This window comes from Oncorhynchus kisutch, linkage group LG19, assembly GCF_002021735.2.
Source record: "Oncorhynchus kisutch isolate 150728-3 linkage group LG19, Okis_V2, whole genome shotgun sequence".
Classification (NCBI taxonomy): domain Eukaryota; kingdom Metazoa; phylum Chordata; class Actinopteri; order Salmoniformes; family Salmonidae; genus Oncorhynchus; species Oncorhynchus kisutch.
The window spans coordinates 10,388,585-10,413,355 of NC_034192.2; the positions used below are offsets into that span (position 1 = coordinate 10,388,585).

Consider the following 24,771-nt stretch of genomic DNA (forward strand, 5'->3'; position numbering starts at 1 on the left):
ATTACACGCAGACTAGCTAAATAAAAAGCCGGAGCACCATGGCACAGTCGAACCAGAATGAGGAGATAGGAGCAATGAAGCCTGTACAAGACTAGGTTGGATTTAGTCAAGGAGATCATTCAGACAAGAAAAATGGACAAGTGATGAAGAAGAGTACCCTCGTATCAGAAACTGTGATAGGAATGATGATGCTGCAAGGACAGATCTTTCTGAACAAGGCTACCGCGACCAAACTAAAGCTGGAGAGAACAATAGAGTGCGGGAGGAAAGAAATGAGTCAGGAAAGAGGCAGAACTGGAGTACTCCCTACCGCCGTATGAGACTCAACCCAGAGGACACCCCGGGTGACTATACACAGAGCTACCCTCTCACATCACTGCCAGAAGAAAATGGAGAAGCAACCACAACTGTCCTCACGGGGACTCTGATGAAGGTGGTGAATGACACAACAGCAGCAACAAGCGGCATGAGAACAATAGAATTGGATGGGGAAAAAGGAGGGACAGTTCCTGGAGGGAGTATCCCTCGACACCCCAACTCACTCCACAAAAAGAAACATACTGGCAGACCCTAGACATATGGCCGTCTGTAGAAAACAAACTAACAATTAAAGAAGTAAAAGAACAGTGTTACCATCCATGGGTGACCTATTCAGAGACTAGAGAGAAATGGAAGAAATGAAGAGAGAAGAAGGAAGACTGGAAAACGATAAGTTGTATACACTGTGAAAAGAGAAGAGAAAGTTGAAAGAAGATCTGCAGGTGCTAATTGCTGATAAGATTAAAGAGACAATGGACACAGATGATGTGGACAAAAGTAAAAAGCTAAAAGAGGAGGTCAGACAAGCCACAGATATGGTAAGACAATTCCAGAGGGAGATAGAAGAGTGTGAAAGGAGGACACGACACTGCACTGAAGAAGGCCCAGCTTGCACAGATCGAGACAGGAAGTGGTGATTTTACTCACAATATGATGGCGGCTCAAGTTGTTTCGACAGGCTCACCACATCCACAGTCTGCAGCTCCCCCACAGTCACATCAGTCACACCCGTGAACCCAGTGCCTGCAAACATGGACTGGAAGAGGAGGTGGGCCCGCCAGAGCACCTCGTGACTGGAACAACACTCAATGCTGGACCTGTGGGCAGTTGGGGCATGTGAGTTTGCAGTGTGGGGGAAATGGAAGAGGAAGAGGTGACTAGAACAATGCTGGACCTGTGGGCAGTTGGGTCATGTGAGTTTGCAGTGTGGGGGAAATGAAAGAGGAAGAGGTGACTAGAACAATGCTGGACCTGTGGGCAGTTGGGGCATGTGAGTTTGCAGTGTGGGGGAAATGAAAGAGGAAGAGGTGACTAGAACAATGCTGGACCTGTGGGCAGTTGGGGCATGTGAGTTTGTAGTGTGGGGGAAATGAAAGAGGAAGAGGTGACTAGAACAATGCTGGACCTGTGGGCAGTTGGGGCATGTAGGTTTGCAGTGTGGGGGAAATTAAAGAGGAAGAGGTGACTAGAACAATGCTGGACCTGTGGGCAGTTGGGGCATGTGAGTTTGCAGTGTGGGGGAAATTAAAGAGGAAGAGGTGACTAGAACAATGCTGGACCTGTGGGCAGTTGGGGCATGTGAGTTTGCAGTGTGGGGGAAATTAAAGAGGAAGAGGTGACTAGAACAATGCTGGACCTGTGGGCAGTTGGGGCATGTGAGTTTGCAGTGTGGGGGAAATGAAAGAGGAAGAGGTGACTAGAACAATGCTGGACCTGTGGGCAGTTGGGGCATGTGAGTTTGCAGTGTGGGGGAAATGAAAGAGGAAGAGGTTACAACAGGGGCAGAGGAAACGTTGGGCCTTGCAGAGGAAGAGGAAAATATGGCAACATGGCAACAATATGCTCCTCAGCCACAGTACCACTCGCCCGGAGCTGAAAATGCTCCCCAGGGGCCACCTATGCCCTATGGACAAGGTGGACAAGTTAATGACAGAGGACAGCCATGGCCAATGGGAAATCAGAACACCAACAGTTCTTATTTCCCTCCTTGCACAAATTTGAATCAGCATGTAAAACAGTTAATTTATCGTTGCGAAACATATTTATTATTTATTATATCATATAGACAAGGGAACTCCACTGCAACCAGGGAAGTTCCCCACTCCAAAATGCATCTTTTATCCACCTTGCTATGGATTTCATAGACATGGTAGAGCAAAAAGAAAGAAAGAGATGCTGCCTGGTGATAATTGACAGGTTTAACAGGTGGGTGGAAGCATTTCCCACCACCAACTGCGATGCACGAACAGTTGCAAAATTGCTAGTCAGGGAAATTATACTCAGGTTTGAAGTGCCTGAGGTTTTGTCTGCAGCCAATGGGACCCATCTCATAGGAGATGTGGTTGCCCAAATGGCCAAAAGGATGGGTGTTGACCAGAAGTTTGTGTCCATCTATCACCCGCGGAGTAACGGGAGTTACTGAGAGGGGTAATCAGACCCTGAAAGGCTCCCTTGCCAAACTGCCATTCCACGGGAATGACATGGGTAGAGGGATTGCCCCTTGTCCTCATGAAAATGCGCACCAGCCTTAACAAAGGTATTGGGTGTACACCTTACGAGATGTTAACAAGACGACCAATGAACACCCCAGGAGTGAGACCTATGACTGTCCGACAGACATAACTGAGGCACAGTGTGATCACATTGAGTACACTTCTATTGTCAGTTTTCTCCACTCTCACACTAGGAAAGCAGCAGAACCAGTCCCAGGTGAGGATCCAAATGCTCTGACCATGTGCATGGAAGTCTGGGTGAAACTATGAGTCCATAAAAGAAAATGGAACCAGCCAAGATGGATGGGACCCTTCCAGGTAACCATGGCAACACCGATTGCAATCCAGGTAGCGGAGAGGTCCGGCAGGCATCATCTCTCCCACTGCAAGACTCTCCCAGAGTGGAAGCCATGGATGAGTGATTGGAGGGAGAGCAGGGCCCCGAGAACATCTGAAGGAGGAAGAAGGTTTCGAGCCAAAGGACAGAAGCAGAGGGCCCAGACCAAACGGCCGGAAAGAAAGATGAAGAAGAAGGCTGTAGCCAACGAGCAGAAGAAGGAGACATCATTTCACACTCAGGTTCTATAACCACTGAGCTGTTCGGGAGTCAGGTTGAGCCTATGAGACGGCCGAGGTTTGAATGTGTTTTTTTTTCTTCTCCCTAATTTCGTGGTATCCAATTGGTAGTAGTTACTGTCTTGTCTCATCGCTGCAACTCCCGTACGGACTCGGGAGAGGCGAAGGTCGAGAGCCATGCATCCTCCAAAACACAACCCAACCAAGCCGCACTGCTTCTTGACACAACACACACCCAACCCGGAAGCCAGCCACACCAATGTGTCGAAGGAAATACCGTACACCTAGCAACCTGGTCAGCATGCACTGCACCCAGCCCGCCACAGGAGTCACTAGTGCACGATGAGACAAGGATATCCCTGCCTGCCAAACCCTCCCTAACCCAGACAACGCTGGGCCAATTGTGCACCGCCCAATGGGCCTCCCAGTCGCAGCCGGCTGCGACATAGCCTGGGCTCGAACCCAGAATCTCTGGTGGCACAGTGCCTTAGACTACTGCTCCACCCGGGAGGTATTGAATTAGTGGCTTTTTATACTTTATAAAGAGAGGTAGTGAGACACAACCTATTAGGAGAAGGGAGACCACAGGACTGTTCTGCCATAATTACACAAGAATGTTACAAAACCTCCAGGGCGCCCTATTGTAGCAGGCATTGATGCGGTAATGGCTCCTCTATCAACCTTTGTTTACTTTTTTATTAGACTACTCGCAGAACAGCTCCCCTCCTTTGTAAAGGACACCACCAGTATGATCTCTATCATTGAATCTCTTGATCCTCTCCCTGAGAATACTTTGTTAGTTACTTTTGATTTTGAGTCGTTATACACAAATATTCCACACAAGGGCGGTATTGAAGTTATGGAACATTTTCTTCTGCAACTTGACCCTAATGAACTACCTTCCAGTGCATGCATTGTAACATTGGCTGAAATAGTACTCACACACAACTACTTAATGTTTCTAAATGATTTCTTTATTCAAACAAAGGGTACTGCTATGGGATCCCCCAAGGCTCCTAACTATGCTAATTTGTATGTGGGTTACATGGAGAAATAGTCTATTTTCAATCCTCTCAAAAATGTTTTCTTGCCTAACATCATTATTTGGAAACGGTACATTGATGATATTTTTGTTCTATGGAGGGGTGATGCAAAACAGCTCCAGGCGTTCCATGCTTTTCTTAACTCCTGTTCTGAGCATCTGAGATTTACTATGCAATCTGATACACGTCAAAACAGTTTTCTTGATCTTCTGATCTTGTGTGAAGATAATGTTCTATACACTGTTCTTTACAGGAAGCCTACTGATCGTAACAGTTTGTTGAGGGCTGACAGTTGTCACCCACTTCCCTTGAAAAACAGTTTGCCCTACAGCCAAATCTGTCGAATCAAAATAATTCAGATTTCGACAGAAATAAGGCTGAGACGCAAAGACAATTGAAGGAGAGGGGGTACAAAAATGGTCAGATTGATACTGCCATTCAGAAAATTCAGAACAAAACAAAGATAAGCATTCTTGCGTTCTAACTGCCTGCTATTCAAAGTGCTCTGAACAATCTAAGGGAATCGTTCACAAACATTGGCACATTCTAAGATCCGATGAAAAGTATTGGTAATATGTTTTTGAACCTTCCCTTGGTCGTATTCTCGCAGGGCAGAAACCTCTGAACCTCTGATTTACCACCCCAAGATATCTCTGAACAACGTCTATTTGCTCCCCAACTGGATGGAAACTACAAATGTAACGGCTGTGCTCAATGCAATGGCACTTATAAATGTAGATCCTTCAAACACCCCCAAACAGGGAAACAGATCCCAATCAAAGGTGTTATCACGTGCTCCACTAAGGCAGCTATTTATCTTAGAACGTGGCCTTGTGGTAAAAAGTTTGTGGGTAAAACAAAGCGCGAATTAAAAGTACGAATCTCGGAGCGTCAATGCACATTTAGGTGCAAAAACTCGACTTACTCAGTACTCGATTTCGTCTCTACGTTATATTGGCATCGAACATGTCACTCTCCCTATGAGAGGGGGTGACCTCGACAATTTATTGTTAAAACGAGAGGCTGCCTGGATCTTTAATTTAAAGACCTTGCTCCCTTCAGTCTCAACGTAGACTTCTGAAGCCATTCTTGTGATTATTGTGATTTTGCTATTGTAAATGTTTGTAGGCTTATGTAGCCAAATTATATCTATTATCGTACGCTCTCCATTTATGTTTTTAGTATGCTATTTTAATATATGAGAATTAGCCAATGATATCAGGCCATACGTGGCCATGATTACAGACACCTGTGTGTGTCTTTTGACACTATATAAATTAGTCACCCTGCAGTGTTTGTCATTATACCCTGATGAAGACAGCTTGTCTGTTGAAACGTTGGACATAAACATTTTTGCATCTGAGCTCCTAGAGTCTGCGGCTCTCCTTTATTTTTTTAAGTGTTCTACTCTGCTAGCCAGCACCTCGCCTAAATAGGTGTGCGTTTCTTTCGCTTCTAAAAGAGATTCATAGACACAGAACCCTGCAGGGGAGTGAAAGAGATAAGAGACAAGTCAGACATACCACTATAAAGCAACTTGGGGAGTGGAAAATGACTGCTGAGCCCTTAGAAAACACTGGAACTATTGTCTCTCCTGCAAGGTTGTATAACTGTATATGCATGGGCTTGGTCTCATGAGTAGAATGCCTTGATGTAGGCAGTTACATTACATGGGATTGATTGCAAGCATATTAAAGCAACTTGGAACCTTTCCTATTTTGCAGAACTTACTCGGAAACATGCGTGCTATGTTCCCGTTGTCAACTTCTGTCTGCAATTGCATTAATAAGGTTTTTTGATTGATTTACTTAAAGATATTTTCTGATTGCTGATTTCACCAATAAGCAAATATTTGACAACGAACAAGGAACCTACCCCAACACTTGAAACGAAGTGTATTGCGTGAACATTGGAATCGATTTTTCCATACTCCAAACATACAACAGATATGAGCTCTTTTGTATGTTTACTGCTCACCTTATGTATGGTGTGAATGAAAAGTGACCATATCCACGGTCACCAGGTAGTATGTCCACTATGTTGTACACTCTGAAACGGAGCACACAATGAAGAGTTGAGAAAAATCCTTGAATCATGAGTCGCGCCTTTCCAACGGGCAACAATGTTTGAAAACTCTAAATTAAGAGTGCATACACCCTGAACATTGATGGAAAACCAGTTCTTAAGGTTCCTGTACTCCTTAGTCAGCATCAAGAGTTGATGGACACTTGATGGGAACATGACATCCATTTATACAGTCAATCACTCCTGGGAAGTGCCCATATTCATAGAATAGCACATTATAGTTGGCTTGGCCAGTAGTATCAGGAAACTTGATGTAAAGCCTCCTCAGTTCACAAATGGCCCTGCAGACTTTGAACTATTCTACACACAGTTGCTTCACTGGCACCACACAAATCACCAGTTTCACAATGAAATATTCCAGATGCCAGAAACCCCAAAGTGATCAGAACTTGGAGAGAATTAGGGAAAGGCGTTCCTCTTTGAGACAGAAAGGAAAGTCTAGGCTCAAGCAAAGATATTATCTCCAATGCATGTTCTTTGTACATACGAAGGCGGTCTCAAAAAGCTATTTCATCAAAGTAATTTAATAGATTACTCCTATCCACAAATCCTCATCTGGCTGGCCTCTGTAGTGCATGATGGTCTACATTTAGATATTCCAAATAGTCTATGTTCCCTCACAAAAGGTACTAAGCAGAAGTTAAACATGCCTCTTTGAAGGATTAATTTAAACTTCAATTTAGTCCTTAGAGTAGCTCTAATCCTCCATCTTGCAATCGGCTTTGTTTAATCCAGAACAGGCTAAATCTACCACTATTTTAAGATAAATCTGTGCAAGTCGCTTTGAGTTAAGACCGCTCAAACAGGCATTTTAGTCTTGGACTAACTAGGCTTAAGCCTTGTCTGTGAAACGAGACACGTTTAATGAGAGATCACCTCATGTTGAGCAGGTGCTCAATGTTGGTTGCAATTGACGCAATGTTTTCAGTTTTCATTTGCACAAAGAAAGTACAACAATATTGAAAACACTTATACAGAGTTTCCATAATGATGAGGCACCACAATAGGATTTTAACAGTTACAGTATATTTAAACACAGAATGTCACCACTTACGAATGTGCACACCTGGTTTCCATTCCCATAATTATATATTTCCTTATTTAACCCGCTGGTTCCCCCATGGTTTTGTGCTTGTTTGTTCGTTGTAAGTTGGTCTATATATGTGAACTTGATTATTTTCCTTCTTGGAATATTTGTTGTTTTGAGTAAAGTTACGTGAATTACTCATCTCTGTGTCCTGCACCTGACTCCGCCTTACCAGCTACACCTAGACGCCTTACACATCATACAATTTTTTGTTGTGCTTTATGTTATTAAGATAAGGGCCAACTGTGCAATAACAACAATAAAGGATAAAAGGAACAAGTAGGCAGAGGTTTTCAGTGTAACACATACAGTACCAGTCAAAGGTTTGGACACACCTACTCATTCAAGGGTTTTTCTTTATTTTTGCTATATTCTTCATTGTACAATAATCAAAACTATGAATTAACACATATGGAATCATGTAGTAACCAAAAAAGTGTTAAACAAATCTAAATATATTTTATATTTGATTCTTCAATGTAGCCACCCTTTGCCTTTATGACAGCTTTGCACACTCTTGGCATTCTCTCAACCAGCTTCATGAGGTTGTCACCTGGAATACTTTTCCAACAGTCTTGAAGGAGTTCCTACATATGCTAAGCACTTGATGGCTGCTTTTACTTCACGTTGCAGTCCAACTCATACCAAACCATCTCAATTGGGTTGAGGTCGGGTGATTGTGGAAGCCAGGTCATCTGATGTAGAACTCATTCACTCTCCTTCTTGGTCAAATAGCCCTTACACAGCCTGGAGGTGTGTTGGGTCATTGTCCTGTTGAAAAACAAATGATAGTCCCACTGTGCGAACCAGATGGGATGGCGTATAGCTGCAGAATTCTGTGGTAGCAATACTGGTTAAATGTGCCTTGAATTCTAAATAAATCACAGAGTGGCACCAGCAAAGCACCCCCACACCATCACACCCCCTCCTCCATGCTTCACGGTGGGAACCACACATGCAGAGATCATCCATTCACCTACTCTGCGTCTCACCAAAACACGGGATTGGAACCAAAAATGTCTAATTTGGACTCATCAGACCAAAGGACAGATTTCCACCGGTCTAATGTCCATTGCTCGTGATTCTTGGCCCAAGTAAGTCTCTTCTTATTATTTGTGTCCTTTAGTAGTGATTTCTTTGCAGCAATTCAACCATGAAGGCCTGATTCATGCAGTCTCCTCTGAAGAGTTGATGTTGAGATGTGTCAGTTACTTGAACTCTGAAGCATTTAATTATAAATATTATTATAGTCAACTAGTATACCATTTGTATGATTTATGGACAAATTACAGCATCATATTTTGTGTCTTATTCATATGAAATTAGGTTGTCCTAAATATTTTTTTTATAAAATGACTTGAGAATTTAATCCGAAAGCATTTCAGTAAAGAGAATTTGGGGTAAAAAAAAATACAAAATTATGGCAAAAATGTAAAATGTATTGAAAATAAGACACTTTCCAAAAAACTAGACATCTTAGTCCTCTGAATGATAGTTGATTTTGCAGATGCATCATGGTTTTGTAACTCAGTTTTCTATATACATTTTAAAACTGGTTTCATGAAAATGACCCATTTGAGATGCCATATAAAAAGTTCTGAAAGGAACTTTCAAGAACATTGTGATTCAAATTTCTTGACATCACAGTAGTTCATAGTTCAGTTCAAGGGTCCTGTCTAATAGTAATCAGGAAAACGCACAGCTCATAGTCAAGGAAGTCAACTTTAACTCAGGTCAACAGTCCATTAGGAATGAATGCTACATTTAATTGAACACACGTAGGTAGGTACTGTTGCAAAGGAGGCTGCTGAGGGAAGGACAGCTCATAATAATGTCTGGAACAGAAAACACATGGGAACCATGTGTTTGATACCATTCCACTACCGCCATTACCACGAGCCCATCCCCCCAATTAAGGTGCTACCAACCTCCTGTGTACTGTAGGTAGGTAGCAGAGGAGGCTGGTGGGAGGAGCTATAGGAGGACAGGCTCATTGTATTGGCAGGAATGGAATTAATGGAACAGAGTCAAACATGTGGTTTCCATGTTTTTTATTTTAACTAGGAAAGTCAGTTAAGAAAATATTATTATTTACAATGACAGCCTACCGGGGAGCAGTGGGTTAACTGCCTTTTTCATGGGCAGAACAACAGATTTTGACCTTGTCAGCTCAGGGATTCAATCCAGCATCCTTTCGGTTACTGGCCCAACATTCTAACCACTAGGCTACCTGCCGCCCCTGTTTGATGTGGTTGATACCGTTCCATTTATTCTATTCCAGCCATGAGCCAGTCATCCTATAGCTCCTTCCACCAGCCTCCTCTGGTAGGTAGGTACTGTAAGTAGGTAGGTATAGTTGTAGTGACAACAAGTAATCTGGAAAAACTAGACATAGTTATTTATAAAATGTATAATTTCAAAAAATTATTCATTTTCAGAGGTCTTTGGTGGTGAGCTGGTAAATTGTTCTACAATGTGTACTGTAGAATAAAATATGATTGTTAGAGTGATCAAAAGACATGAAAAGACTTTCATCTACAAGTCCATGCTAGGTAAAGCTCCGCCTTATCTCAGTTCACTGGTCACGATGGCAACACCCACCCGTAGCACGCGCTCCAGCAGGTGTATCTCACTGATCATCCCTAAAGCCAACACCTCATTTGGCCGCCTTTCGTTCCAGTACTCTGCTGCCTGTGACTGGAACGAATTGCAAAAATCGCTGAAGTTGGAGACTTTTATCTCCCTCACCAACTTCAAACATCAGCTATCTGAGCAGCTAACCGATCGCTGCAGCTGTACATAGTCTATTGGTAAATAGCCCACCCATTTTCACCTACCTCATCCCCATACTGTTTTTATTTATTTACTTTTCTGCTCTTTTGCACACCAATATCTCTACCTGTACATGACCATCTGATCATTTATCACTCCAGTGTTAATCTGCAAAATTGTAATTATTCGCCTACCTCCTCATGCCTTTTGCACACATTGTATATAGACTCCCCCTATGTTTTGTACTGTGTTATTGACTTGTTAATTGTTTACTCCATGTGTAACTCTGTGTTGTCTGCTCACACTGCTATGCTTTATCTTGGCCAGGTCGCAGTTGCAAATGAGAACTTGTTCTCAACTAGCCTACCTGGTTAAATAAAGGTGAAATAAAAAAAATTAAAAAAAATTGTGTGTCTATAGCAACAGTTCTGGATCCCAAAGCTATTCAATCACATGACCATCCTTTGTCCATCCCAGTTCCTATAGCCTATAGACAGGCCCTGTGGGAGGGATCTTGAGCTGGACTGTCCTATCATCTTTTAAAACAAAGTCAAAGTGTCCTCTCATTGGTGGATGGGACTGTCAGTCAGTCTCGTCCTGCGAGCCAACAAAGAAGCAGATCTGTCGTGGGGAGGGGCTGGGCATGAGGGGGCTGGTGGGGCGGCGGGAAGAGGGGGCGGTGGGGATGTTCCAGTATTGGCTTTGGAGGTCAAGAGCAGAGAGAGCGAACCCGGAGAGGTGACAGTCTCTCTCCCTGGGTCCGTCACTGTCCAGGGGTAGGGGCAGGCTCATGCAATTCCTCAGGGAACCATCACTGCAAAAAGAAAAACACACAAGGCCATTAGCCTTTATTCATACTGTATGACATACATCCAAATCTACAAGTAGACTCCATCCATCCATAATATAACCCAGTAGTAGAAACTCCATGTCTCTCACCTGGTTATGTCTGCTGGTGCTCCTCTCCGGGTCTGTCTGTACACGCTCCCAGCCACATCCCCAGCCACCCCAGCTAGCCAACGCATATCTGCAGGCACCTCTGGGATCCACTCCACAAACCTGGAGTACAGGAGAGGGACAAGAAGAGTCAATGTACTGTGATGTACCACCAAGTGTGTGTGTGTGTGTGTGGGGGGGGGGACAATTCCTGTGGTGGATTGACTTGCCAACTAGGTGGAGTCCCTGTGCAGCACATTCAAATTCATTGCGCTTAGTAGGAAACCTGTTTGTATTCCTAGTTCGTTTGCGTTCACAGTGTTATTTGGTTGCTGTGGTGGGCTAATGACTACTTTAAAGACTACTTTTTTGTCAGTGGTTGCTGTCAGGGCTAGTTTGAAGGTATTGGCTGCTCTATGCTAAAGGCTAGTTATGCTAAAGGATAGTTATGCTAAATAATATTTCTGGGCTTTTTAAAAGCTGATTTGTTTGCATTACTGTTGTCATTGGTTGCTATTTGAGCTACTGTGACTGCATTGAGTTCATTGAGTGCTTGATAGTTTGTGGTAGGTAGCACTAGTAGTGGTATAGGATGTAGACTTACCTCTTGCCCACTGAGTAGGCTGATACCACAGGTAGTGTGCAGGGCAGGAGCATGTAGGAGGCCACTCTGACCGGCAGCATCTCGGACACCTGAGCATACAGACCAGGCTTCTGCTGGCACGCCTCACAAAACACTACAGTCATAGAGACAAAATATGTCACACTTCGCTGACACGGGCACATCCTCAGATGACATTCAGATACATACAACAACCACACGTCACTGACAAGAGCATGATAACAACACAATGTTAATGTCAGTGTTGTAACTAGATAAAAACAGTTTCTAACAGCTTTGAGCAGAAAACATCTGAGTCTAGGTTAACCTCCCATCTACCTTTTTTGATTTGGGTTGGCAGGTTGTCAACAATCTGCTCGTCCAGCCACCAGTGCCGCTTCCTCAGGAGGCGGAGCCGGCGGAGCATCCAGTCCTTAGTGGTTTCCGTGGCGATGGGCTTGCAGCAGCAGGTGTGTGTGGCTTCTGATAGGCTGGGGCCGGCAGTCGGACTCTTCAGCTTCAGCATATCTGACATCATGAACAATACATTCATCATCTTTGTAACACAGCATAAAAATATTACCCCATAAATAAGTGCAGGTTAACTCCATACTTCATGTTGAACCCTGTACATCATTGATGCCCACTGCATGTACTGTATATCACATTAGCTTATGATCTTAGCACAGCCCACTACTACTGTCAAAGGCAACATGGTAATACTCACGGTTCTCCTCAAGAAAGCGAAGGGCGTCCTTGTAGCCACTCTGACATATCTCTGCCATGACCTGACAAAGAAAACACATAGATCATATGCAAGAGGTAAATTGAATAAATATAAGACATACTCCTAATCATATCACAGGATTATTAGGACTCAGATATACCCACCCAAACACGATACAGAGCATGACAGATTGACGCTAAAAGTTGACTCCCATGTTATTATCCAGACAGTGAAGAAGTATATGCAATACAGGAAATGTAATTCAACAAGGACAGAAGCCAATAACGTCCTGCCAGTATTATTCACTGTGGAGTTAGGGAGGAACAGGGGAGGACAAAGTTCAGATAGGAAGTATGGAGGGGTAAGGATAGGAGTCCAAAGAGGAGACAGGGTAAGGGGTGAAATGGGGGAGTTGGGGTTATATAATCAGGGAATAGGATAGTGGAAGGTCAGGTAAGGTAGGTAAGTTTGTTTTACTCACTGCTTTAGCACACTCTGCTAACCCTGATGTCCTTGCCGTGTCTGAATCCTGGCTCAGGAAGGCCACCAAAAATTCTGAGATTTCCGTACCCAACTATAACATTTTCCGTCAAGATAGAACTGCCAAAGTGGGAGGAGTTGCAGTCTACTGCAGAGATAGCCTGCAAAGTAATGTCATACTTTCCAGGTCCATACCCAAACAGTTCGAACTACTAATTTTGAAAATGACTCTCTCCAGAAATAAGTCTCTCACTGTTGCCACCTGCTACCGACCCCCCTCAGCTCCCAGCTGTGCCCTGGACACCATTTGTGAATTGATCGCCCCCCATCTAGCTTCAGAGTTTGTTCTGTTAGGTGACCTAAACTGGGATATGCTTAACACCCCGGCAGTCCTACAATCTAAGCTAGATGACCTCAATCTCACACAAATCATCAAGGAACCCACCAGGTACAACCCTAAATCTGTAAACAAGGGCACCCTCATAGACGTCATCCTGACCAACTGGCCCTCCAAATACACCTCCGCTGTCTTCAACCAGGATCTCAGCGATCACTGACTCATTGTCTGTATCCGCTATGGAGCCGCAGTCAAACGACCACCCCTCATCACTGTCAAACGCTCCCTAAAACACTTCTGTGAGCAGGCCTTTCTAATCGACCTGGCCCGGGTATCCTGGAAGGACATTGACCTCATCCCGTCAGTTGAGGATGCTTGGTCATTCTTTAAAAGTAACTTCCTCACCATTTTAGATAAGCATGCTCCGTTCAAAAAATGCAGAACTAAGAACAGATATAGCCCTTGGTTCACTCCAGACCTGACTGCCCTCGACCAGCACAAAAACATCCTGTGGCGGACTGCAATAGCATCGAATAGTCCCTGCGATATGCAACTGTTCAGGGAAGTCAGGAACCAATACACGCAGTCAGTCAGGAAAGCTAAGGCCAGCTTCTTCAGGCAGAAATTTGCATCCTGTAGCTCCAACTCCAAAAAGTTCTGGGACACTGTGAAGTCCATGGAGAACAAGAGCACCTCCTCCCAGCTGCCCACTGCACTGAGGCTAGGTAACACGGTCACCACCGATAAATCCATGATTATCGAAAACTTCAACAAGCATTTCTCAACGGCTGACCATGCCTTCCGCCTGGCTACTCCAACCTCGGCCAACAGATCCGCCCCCCCCGCAGCTCCTCGCCCAAGCCTCTCCAGGTTCTCCTTTACCCAAATCCAGATAGCAGATGTTCTGAAAGAGCTGCAAAACCTGGACCCGTACAAATCAGCTGGGCTTGACAATCTGGACCCTCTATTTCTGAAACTATCCGCCACCATTGTCGCAACCTCTATTACCAGCCTGTTCAACCTCTCTTTCATATCGTCTGAGATCCCCAAGGATTGGAAAGCTGCCGCAGTCATCCCCCTCTTCAAAGGGGGAGACACCCTGGACCCAAACTGTTACAGACCTATATCCATCCTGCCCTGCCTATCTAAGGTCTTCGAAAGCCAAGTCAACAAACAGGTCACTGACCATCTCGAATCGCACCGTACCTTCTCCGCTGTGCAATCTGGTTTCCGAGCCGGTCACAGGTGCACCTCAGCCACGCTCAAGGTACTAAACTATATCATAACCGCCATCGATAAAAGACAGTTTCGGCTTTCGACTGTGTCAATCACCATATTCTTATATTCTTATATTCATACCCTCTTCTTATATTCATATTACTCAGTAGCCTCGGTTTTCCGGATGACTGCCTTGCCTGGTTCACCAATTACTTTGCAGACAGAGTTCAGTGTGTCAAATCGGAGGGCATGCTGTCCGGTCCTCTGGCAGTCTCTATGGGGGTGCCACAGGGTTCAATCCTCGGGCCGACTCTTTTCTCTGTATATATCAATGATGTTGCTCTTGCTGCGGGCGATTCCCTGATCCACCTCTACGCAGACGACACCATTCTATATACTTCCGGCCCGTCCTTGGACACTGTGCTATCTAACCTCCAAAGGAGCTTCAATGCCATACAACACTCCTTCCGTGGCCTCCAACTGCTCTTAAACGCTAGTAAAACCAAATGCATGCTTTTCAACCGTTCGCTGCCTGCACCCGCATCACCACCCTGGATGGTTCCGACCTTGAATATGTGGACATCTATAAGTACCTAGGTGTCTGGCTAGACTGTAAACTCTCCTTCCAGACTCATATCAAACATCTCCAATCGAAAATCAAATCAAGAGTCGGCTTTCTATTCCGCAACAAAGCCTCCTTCACTCACGCCGCCAAACTTACCCTAGTAAAACTGACTATTCTACCGATCCTCGACTTCGGCTATGTCATCAACAAAATTGCTTCCAACACTCTACTCAGCAAACTGGATGCAGTTTATCACAGTGCCATCCGTTTTGTCACTAAAGCACCTTATACCACCCACCACTGCGACTTGTATGCTTTAGTCGGCTGGCCCTCGCTACATATTCGTCGCCAGACCCACTGGCTCCAGGTCATCTACAAGTCCATGCTAGGTAAAGCTCCGCCTTATCTCAGTTCACTGGTCACGATGGCAACACCCATCCGTAGCACGCGCTCCAGCAGGTGTATCTCACTGATCATCCCTAAAGCCAACACCTCATTCGGCCGCCTTTCGTTCCAGTTCTCTGCTGCCTGTGACTGGAACAAATTGCAAAAATCGCTGAAGTTGGAGACTTTTATCTCCCTCACCAACTTCAAACATCTGCTATCTGAGCAGCTAACCGATCGTTGCAGCTGTACATAGTCCATCGGTATATAGCCCACCCAATTTACCTCCCTCATCCCCATACTGTTTTAATTTATTTACTTTTCTGCTCTTTTGCACACCAATATCTCTACCTGTACATGACCATCTGATCATTTATCACTCCAGTGTTAATCTGCAAAATTGTAATTATTCGCCTACCTCCTCATGCCTTTTGCACACAATGTATATAGACTCCCCTTTTTTTTCCTACTGTGTTATTGACTTGTTAATTGTTTACTCCATGTGTAACTCTGTGTTGTCTGTTCACACTGCTATGCTTTATCCTGGCCAGGTTGCAGTTGCAAATGAGAACTTGTTCTCAACTAGCCTACCTGGTTAAATAAAGGTGAAATAAAAAAAATAAAAAATAAAGGGGCCCAGTCTCCCATACCAGACTACTACGCTCTCCTACAGAAATGTATAGAATGTTTAGACTATTTCAAGGGTACCTATATAAGGATTTCATAACACAAAACCCATACATAAGGCTTGTATTTAAGTAGTCATAAACAACCCATCTGATGAATTGGACTAAGGAGCATCCTGATCCTCCATCCTACCTTTGGGAATAGGGCCGACATAAGGACTACAAACCTCTTCCCAGGGCCATGCATAACGCATTGGTAAGCAGTCATAGCGGTCTACCTACCTTGGGTTCTGGGGGGAACAGGGCATTGCTGAGGCGGTACATATTGTCCAGGTTCATCTGGATGGAGGTGTTGGTGAAACGAAGCTCGTGGAAGTTGAAAGAGGTGTCCCGGGGACAGATGTCGCTCTCGCCGGAGAACGGAGAGATGCTGATGGTGTTCTTCAGCTCTGACTGAGGAAGGTTGTCACTGATTCCCCCATCCACGTAACGCTACAGAGAGAAGAGGGGGAGACAGGGAGGAGGAAGAGAGCGAAAAAGTGAGAATAATTGGGTGTTTTTGGACCCATGCACAACTATAAACAAGCCGTATTTGTTTGTCCACAGGACCACAGCCTGTGACCACACCCCAGGCATACAGTAGTCCGGACGTCTCAGGGCTGACATAGATGACTGTTCTAAATCTCTATTTATATATTATAAATATTTGTTGTTGACTTCTCCTGCCTATCTTCTGCAAAAAAAATATGTAACTTATAACCCAACTCGATTATCACTGAAATCTAACATGATACGATACAACACATTCAAGGAAACATTCCCCTCTTGAGGGCATATTAGGCATGTCAGATTTCCCCTTAGCCAGCTTCTCCACACTGCCAACTCATGACCAAACAATCTCACATTACTATTTGGAGAATTAATTGATTTTTACACCAGTCTCATGTACAGTGCCGTGCGAAAGTATTCGGCCCCCTTGAACTTTGCGAACTTTTGCCACATTTCAGGCTTCAAACATAAAGATATAAAACTGTATTTTTTTGTGAAGAATCAACAACAAGTGGGACACAATCATGAAGTGGAACGACATTTATTGGATATTTCAACCTTTTTTAACAAATCAAAAACTGAAAAATTGGGCGTGCAAAATTATTCAGCCCCCTTAAGTTAATACTTTGTAGCGCCACCTTTTGCTGCGATTACAGCTGTAAGTCGCTTGGGGTATGTCTCTATCAGTTTTGCACATCGAGAGACTGAAATTTTTTCCCATTCCTCCTTGCAAAACAGCTCGAGCTCAGTGAGGTTGGATGGAGAGCATTTGTGAACAGCAGTTTTCATTTTTTCTTTCCACAGATTCTCGATTGTATTCAAACTGTAAAAATACAGTTTTATATCTTTATGTTTGAAGCCTGAAATGTGGCAAAAGGTCGCAAAGTTCAAGGGGGCCGAATACTTTCGCAAGGCACTGTAATTATCCGATGCAGCTCCATTCCAAGTTCAGATGCTACCCTCTAACATTTCAGCATGAATTAATCGTTTTCCTGTGTAAAACGCTGAGAACATCTGAGGGGAAAAAAGGATAGCAGTGCCAGTTCCAAAGCATGATCAAGACTCAACTTGGCAGTGAGTTTAGCAAAGAGAGTTCAGGGCTGAGGACAAAGAATGCACTATATTTCCTTGTTCAGAGTGTCAAAGCCAACTGTTACGAGTCCAGTGATGAAATCTAGTTTAAATGAAACTTCATCACTTTCACAAGAAACTTAAATAAATAGTATGCACATTATTCTGAAAAAGTACATGCTCCGTCAACTGGCAGATAATTCAACTTCATGCCCTCAGATATGCTGTTTATAAGTCATTTATGACTGTTCTATATATTTGTCATAATAGACCTAGTATGGGGCATATATCTATATAGAGAGATGGGGCATACATCTATATAGAGACATGGTGTCACACCCTGATCTGTTTCACCTGTCTTTGGCACCTGTCTTTACAGGTGCGGGGTCAGGGCCCCCAACAAGTACAGAACAAGTACAGAGCTTTCTCAGGAATGGCAGCAGGCAGGTGTGAGTGCATCTGCACACACAGTGTGTTATCTTTATTATAAGTTATCTTTATTATTTGGTTAGGTCAGGGTGTGACAAGGGTGGTTTGTTTAGTTTTTGTATTGTCTAGGGGGTTTTGTATGTCTAGGGGTTTTTCTAGTCTAGGTGTTTATATGTCTATGGTTGCCTAGATTGGTTCTCTATCAGAGGCAGCTGTTTATCATTGTCTCTGATTGGGAACCATATTTAGGTAGCCATGTTCCTTGGTTATTTTTTGGGTTGTTATTCTATGTTTAGTTGCCTGTTCTGCACTAGCCATATAGCTTCACGGTACGTTGTGTTGTTTGGTATAGTTTTGTTCAGTGTTCTCTCTTTCATTAAAGAGTTATGTACGCTTACCACACTGCGCCTTGGTCTCATCAATATGACGAATGTGACAGAGGCGAAGACTTTTGGAGGATGGCCTGGTGTCAAGAAGGGCAGCAAAGAAGCCACTTCTCTCCAGGAAGGAGAAGACAAGGTGAGCACTACAACCAGTCCTGTGGCATGCCAACAGTAAAGCATCCTGAGACCATTTATGTGTGGGGTTGCTTCTTAGCCAAGGGAGTGGGCTCACTCACAATATTGCCTAAGAACACAGCCATGAATAAAGAATGGTACCAACACATCCTCCGAGAGCAACTTCTCCAAACCATCCAGGAACAGTTTGGTGACGAACGATGCCTTTTCCAGCATGATGGAGCACCTTGCCATAAGGCAAAGGTGATAACTAAGTGGCTCGGGGAACAAAACAGCGATATTTTGGGTCCATGGCCAGGAAACTCCCCAGACCTTAATCCCATTGAGAACTTGTGGTCAATCCTCAAGAGGCGGGTGGACAAACAAAAGCCACAAATTCTGACAAACTCCAAGAATTGATTATGCAAGAATGGGCTGCCATCAGTGCCATGTGGCCCAGAAGTTAATTGACAGCATGCCAGGGCGGATTGCAGAGGTCTTGAAAAAGAACACTGCAGATATTGACTCTTTGCATCAACTTTATGTAATTGTCAATAAAAGCATTTGACACTTATGAAATGCTTGTAATTATACTTCAGTATTCCATAGTAACATCTGACAAAAATATCTAAAGACACTGAAGTGGCAAACTTTGTGAAAATGTATATTTGTGTCATTCTTGTCATGGACGTCGTCGTGGAAATGACCGGACCAAGGTGCAACGTGGTGAGTGTACATTTTCCTTTATTTATGTAAATGTCGCCAACAAAACAAGAAACAAAGCAACGACCGTGAAGCTTACTAGGGCTATAGTGCCACTAACAAAGATAACTACCCACAAAATAAAGGAAAAAAGGCTGCCTAAGTATGATTCCCAATCAGAGACAACGATAGACAGCGTCCCTGATTGAGAACCATACCCGGCCAAAACATAGAAACAGAAAACATACAAATAAAGAAATGAGAATGCCCACCCTAGTCACACCCTGGCCTAACCAAAATAGATGATAAAAGCCACTCCATGGCCCGGGCAAGACAATTCTCAAAACATTTGGACACAACTGTAGATGTCCTATCCGACTTGTCAAAACTGCAGTTTTGTTAACAAGAAATGTGTGGAGTGGTTGAAAAAATAGTTTTAATGACTCCAATCTAGGTGTATGTAAACTTCCGACATCAACTGTACATCTATATAGATAGATGGGTCATATATCTATAAATCTATATATATCTATATATCTATATATCTATATATCTATATATATATATATATATACTGCTCAAAAAAATAAAGGGAACACTAAAATAACACATCCTAGAAATATTCTTATTAAATACTTTTTTCTTTACATAGTTGAATGTGCTGACAACAAAATCACACAAAAATTATCAATGGAAATCAAATTTATCAACCCATGGAGGTCTGGATTTGGAGTCACACTCTAAATGAAAGTGGAAAACCACACTACAGGCTGATCCAACTTTGATGTAATGTCCTTAAAACAAGTCAAAATTAGGCTCAGTAGTGTGTGTGGCCTCCACGGGCCTGTATGACCTCCCTACAATGCCTGGGCATGCTCCTGATGAGGTGGCGGATGGACTCCTGAGGGATCTCCTCCCAGACCTGGACTAAAGCATCCGCCAACTCCTGGACAGTCTATGGTGCAACATGGCGTTGGTGGATGGAGCGAGACATGATGTCCCAGATGTGCTCAATTGGATTCAGGTCTGGGGAACGGGAGGGCCAGTCCATAGCATCAATGCCTTCCTCTTGCAGGAACTGCTGACACACTCCAGCCACATGAGGTCTAGCATTGTCTTGCATTAGGAGGAACCCAGGGCCAACCGCACCAGCATATGGTCTCACAAGGGGTCTGAGGATCTCATCTCGGTACCTAATGGCAGTCAGGCTACCTCTGGCGAGCGCATGGAGGGCTGTGCGGCCCCCCAAAGAAATGCCATCCCACACCATGACTGACCCACCGCCAAACCGGTCATGCTGGAGGATGTTGCAGGCAGCAGAACGTTCTCCACGGCGTCTCCAGACTCTGTCACGTCTGTCACATGTGCTCAGTGTGAACCTGCTTTCATCTGTGAAGAGCACAGGGCGCCAGTGGAGAATTTGCCAATCTTGGTGTTCTCTGGCAAATGCCAAACATCCTGCACAGTGTTGGGCTGTAAGCACAACCCCCACCTGTGGACGTTGGGCCCTCACACCACCCTCATGGAGTCTGTTTCTGACCGTTTGAGCAGACACATGCACATTTGTGGCCTGCTGGAGGTCATTTTACAGGGCTCTGGCAGTGCTCCTCCTTGCACAAAGGCGGAGTGGTCCTGCTGCTGGGTTGTTGCCCTCCTACGGCCTCCTCCACGTCTCCTGATCTACTGGCCTGTCTCCTGGTAGCGCCTCCATGCTCTGGACACTACGCTGACAGGCACAGCAAAACTTCTTGCCACAACTCGCATTGATGTGCCATCCTGGATGAGCTGCACTACCTGAGCCACTTGTGTGGGTTGTAGACTCTGTCTCATGCTACGACTAGAGTGAAAGCACCACCAGCATTCAAAAGTGACCAAAACATCAGCCAGGAACTGAGAAGTGGTATGTGGTCACCTACTGCAGAACCACTCCTTTATTGGGGGTGTCTTGCTAATTGCCTATAATTTCCACCTGTTTATTCCATTTGCACAACAGCATGTGAAATTTATTGTCAATCAGTGTTGCTTCCTAAGTGGACAGTTTGATTTCACAGAAGTGTGATTGACTTGGAGTTACATTGTGTTGTTTAAGTGTTCCCTTTATTTTTTTGAGCAGTGTATATAGATAGATAGATAGAGATGGCTGAGGGGGGGGGTGAAGGAGGATAAACAGGATATCTAAATAGCTATCTGTGAACCTGACACACCCGACAATGGGACACACTAACTATAGCCTATATTTATTGAACAATCTAGTGTGTTCCGCCTGTGTTCTATGGATGTATAATTTGACACTGAGCAAGGGACATGCCCAGATAGAGGCTATATGCCGTCAATGAAAAGAAGAGCAGATAGCAGTGAAATATACTAGAGAATAAGTGGCATAATTAGATCATTGTTACATGGTAGTTGATGTTTTGGAGGACTGTGCTCCTATGTCCTAGTGACTCAGTTTAGAATGGAGACACCCTGGACTTCCTGGTCCCAATCTGCTGAGGCCAGAAACCAGTCTGGAAGTATATAATACACCACTGGTCTGCCAAGGGAAATGGTTCACGGGCTGATTAGCTCCTAGAGTAAGGTAGACTGACACATGAACAAGTACCAGAGTGTATGCACAGACCGACAGACAGAGATAAACACAAACAGAAAAACACAACATTACGCTACACTTGAACCTAGCCACCTTATGACTATGACCTGAGCAATAAAGGCATTAGAGACGAGACCATAATAAACCCAGTCTAACATCTGCTGCTTTTTCTTAGAAAACAAGGAAACAGTGTTCAAAGAAACGTAAGAAAGCAGTTGAGGCATTAGGGCCTTGGACACTTACCACTCCTTGGAAGGATGGAGGGATCAGGCCACAGTATATGGGGATGAAACAGCTACACAGCAGTGCCTGTAGACACATCAGAGAGAGAGAGATGTTACACAGTCCAACCCAGTTTACACTACATACAACTCATGTAAACAGTCAATGCCAAGGCCAGTAGGTGAAAGGACAAATATGTATGGGATATGTATGGGATATGGAAAAACTCATGTGCTCAGGGGTGTTCAGGGCCTTATCCAACTGATCTTAGATCAGTACTCCTTCTCGGATATGTTTTGTGAATAGCAGCCCAGGTGGGTTGAGTGGGGACACTGACCTGGATGAGCTCCTCCTTGGACTTGAACTCGGACACGATGACGTTTTGTCCATCAGACACGCGAGTGAGTGACACACACAGCCTCCCGGAGGCGAGTGTGTGCGCGTCGGCGGGCAGGTCGCGCTCCAGGCCCGACCTGATGACCTTGACCAGGTTGAAGGAGGGGTGGAGGGGACCCAGGTTACGCTTCCGGGCCTCCTTGACTGTCTCGATCACATCCTCACAGCACTTAGCTAGAGGAAGGGAGAGATGGAGAGACAGTGTGTTAGTTGTGTTTGGGCCTTCCGTTGGGAGGAATTGGATGTTTTTTATTCAAAGGAAGATTGATTCTCAAGGGAACTAAACAGTGATCTGTAGCTCACAAAACATTTCTCCACTGGTTTAACTTATTTACTGCTCTGCACCTGTACCTGCTAGTTATGTGTGTTCATCTTGTCTACACTTGGATGGAATGGATCTAAAGACTGTTATACACACAGACAGAATTCCAGTAAAGAAAATCAAGTGATTACAAAAACACTGAGGTAGTCTTATCTGGCTGAAATAAGGATGTTACTCGTACTATCAGTGGAACACATTGGAGTCACTGAGTGACAGTGAAAACCTGAGGTCATGAAACTCTAAGGTCAGGAACGGTAACCTATATCTTCCTTCTGCCAATTTTCACAACAATCCAGTACTTTCTTTTGACTCTTAATGACGCCTTTATTGACTGTCCACTCGATTGTTATCCGTCTATTACTATTTCAATCTCTCACCCTCTTTAAGTCTCTCTCTCCCGCTCTCATTTAGATAGTAAGTTCCCCAGTCTTTCGTCTCTTCACTATAAGGTTATTGGGTTTAAAAGACAGTGAAAGAGGCATGGTATCACACCGAGACTCAGCTAAGAGTCACGTTCTATGTCAAGCTGGGGCATGTTTGCTCTTAATCATGATTGCATTTTCCCTCAGTCAGCGAGATCTATCAGTACCATTGGGAGGCCTCTGATCTAGAGGACCAATAGGTCAATAGTCCTATAACTGACCCAGATGACCTTTATCAATGGTGTGACATGATCAATGAGTGGAAGGCTACCATATTTAAACACAGGCAGCCATTTTGGCTCTAACCATGTAATTATGTCATTCTTAATAATTAGTAGTTTATTACATGAAAATAATACATGCAATTTAGCAGATGCTTTTATCCAAAGAGATGTACAGTCATGTGTGAATACATTTTGTGTCTGTGTGGACCCGGGAATTGAACCCACTACCCTGGCGTTAAAAGCCCCATGTTCTACACTGAGATACAAAGGAGACCCAGTATAACCACCTATCTATTACATAAGAGCAAAGTTTTAAGCAAGTTTTAAGTATCAAGGCCACAAGTGTTGATTCTTTAAAGGTAATTTAGTTGCTAATCTAAAATTGCGACTTTTGCGTAAAAGTCACCATCCAGGCATTCATTCCAGCGATGAACTCAAGGGCCAGTGTAGGGTATTGGATGCTCACCTATGGATGCCTGGCTGGCGAGCACCGAGGCGGTTAGGGCACCGGCCGAAGCCCCGTAGATCTTGGTGGCACCTTTGATGAGATAAGGCGCTTGTTCCAACAGGCAGCTGGCCACTCCGATGTGATAGATCCCCAGGAACCCGCAGCCGGCAAACGACAGATTCCATTCCTTCGTTAGGTCGAACATCCCGGGTGGACAGTCCTTGGAGAGAACCTGGACGTTTGGGTAAATGCGCTTGAAATAATGACTCCCAAATTTTACCCTTGGAGTCTATGACAAGTTCCCTTCATTACTGAATGTCACCAACAGTTCCGAAAGAGGACGGCTCAAACTAGCGCACACTACTCAGTCTACTCCTCTCGTGTAACGTACAAAGAGACAGTTATGTATTGAGACTCGCGGGAGGGCGGACTTGCCATAAACTTCCCGGTTCTAGAACAGGGCAGGTCTGGCCAATCCGCATAAGGAGGCTGAGCCTTATTTTAGGTGGAGCCACGCCCCCACTTTCTGCATCGGTAACACATGAGAGCGATGCAATCCATTCATGTCTATTCTATTCTAATATATTATATTCAAATCTATATTCGTTTCACCTGCCTGCTATTACTGTGACATGTCGAACTTTATTATTAACCGATTTCAGCCTATAGGCTAACATCCGGAGCATTCCATAGGCTCATGATACCATTCACGTATATTTAAAAACCTAATCTGTTGATTTGATCTTCCAAGAACAACAGGCCTACCTGCATCATCTTGAATGCTTCCCGTTCACTTGAAGGCGTTCCTCTTCCGGCTACAGAGGCTAGTGAGCACGCGCATAACCCGCCACAGCGAACTGGTGCTGAAGCTGAAGAGGAGGCGCTCGCATTACATGTTCGCATACAATTCCATCACGTTGCAACGATGTGA

The 24,771-nt window shown here is 44.3% G+C and overlaps 1 protein-coding gene across 1 annotated transcript; it reads right to left on the reverse strand.

Annotated features, from left to right (window-relative positions):
- Positions 1 to 9,359: 9,359 nt before the first annotated feature.
- Positions 9,360 to 24,424, reverse strand: pnpla3 (patatin-like phospholipase domain containing 3). Its single transcript, XM_020451988.2, has 9 exons — positions 23,859 to 24,424; positions 22,366 to 22,598; positions 22,050 to 22,115; positions 16,251 to 16,460; positions 12,359 to 12,419; positions 11,971 to 12,159; positions 11,635 to 11,767; positions 11,034 to 11,153; positions 9,360 to 10,908 (listed from the first exon to the last, which is right to left on the reverse strand). The coding sequence occupies exons 1-9, from the start codon at positions 24,043 to 24,045 to the stop codon at positions 10,677 to 10,679; spliced, it is 1,431 nt and encodes a 476-aa protein (XP_020307577.2). The 5' UTR covers positions 24,046 to 24,424; the 3' UTR covers positions 9,360 to 10,676.
- Positions 24,425 to 24,771: the final 347 nt, after the last annotated feature.

What these genes read in the sequence shown, in the direction of transcription:
- pnpla3 (XM_020451988.2), bottom strand. Translation starts at nt 24,045, where the DNA reads ATGTTCGACCTAACGAAGGAATGGAATCTGTCGTTTGCCGGCTGCGGG. An exon ending in TGTTCCCCCCAGAACCCAAG is followed by an intron (nt 12,420 to 16,250) that starts GTAGGTAGACCG and finishes TTTCTTTGTCAG; the next exon opens with GTCATGGCAGAGATATGTCA. An exon ending in GCCAACCCAAATCAAAAAAG is followed by an intron (nt 11,768 to 11,970) that starts GTAGATGGGAGG and finishes CTATGACTGTAG; the next exon opens with TGTTTTGTGAGGCGTGCCAG.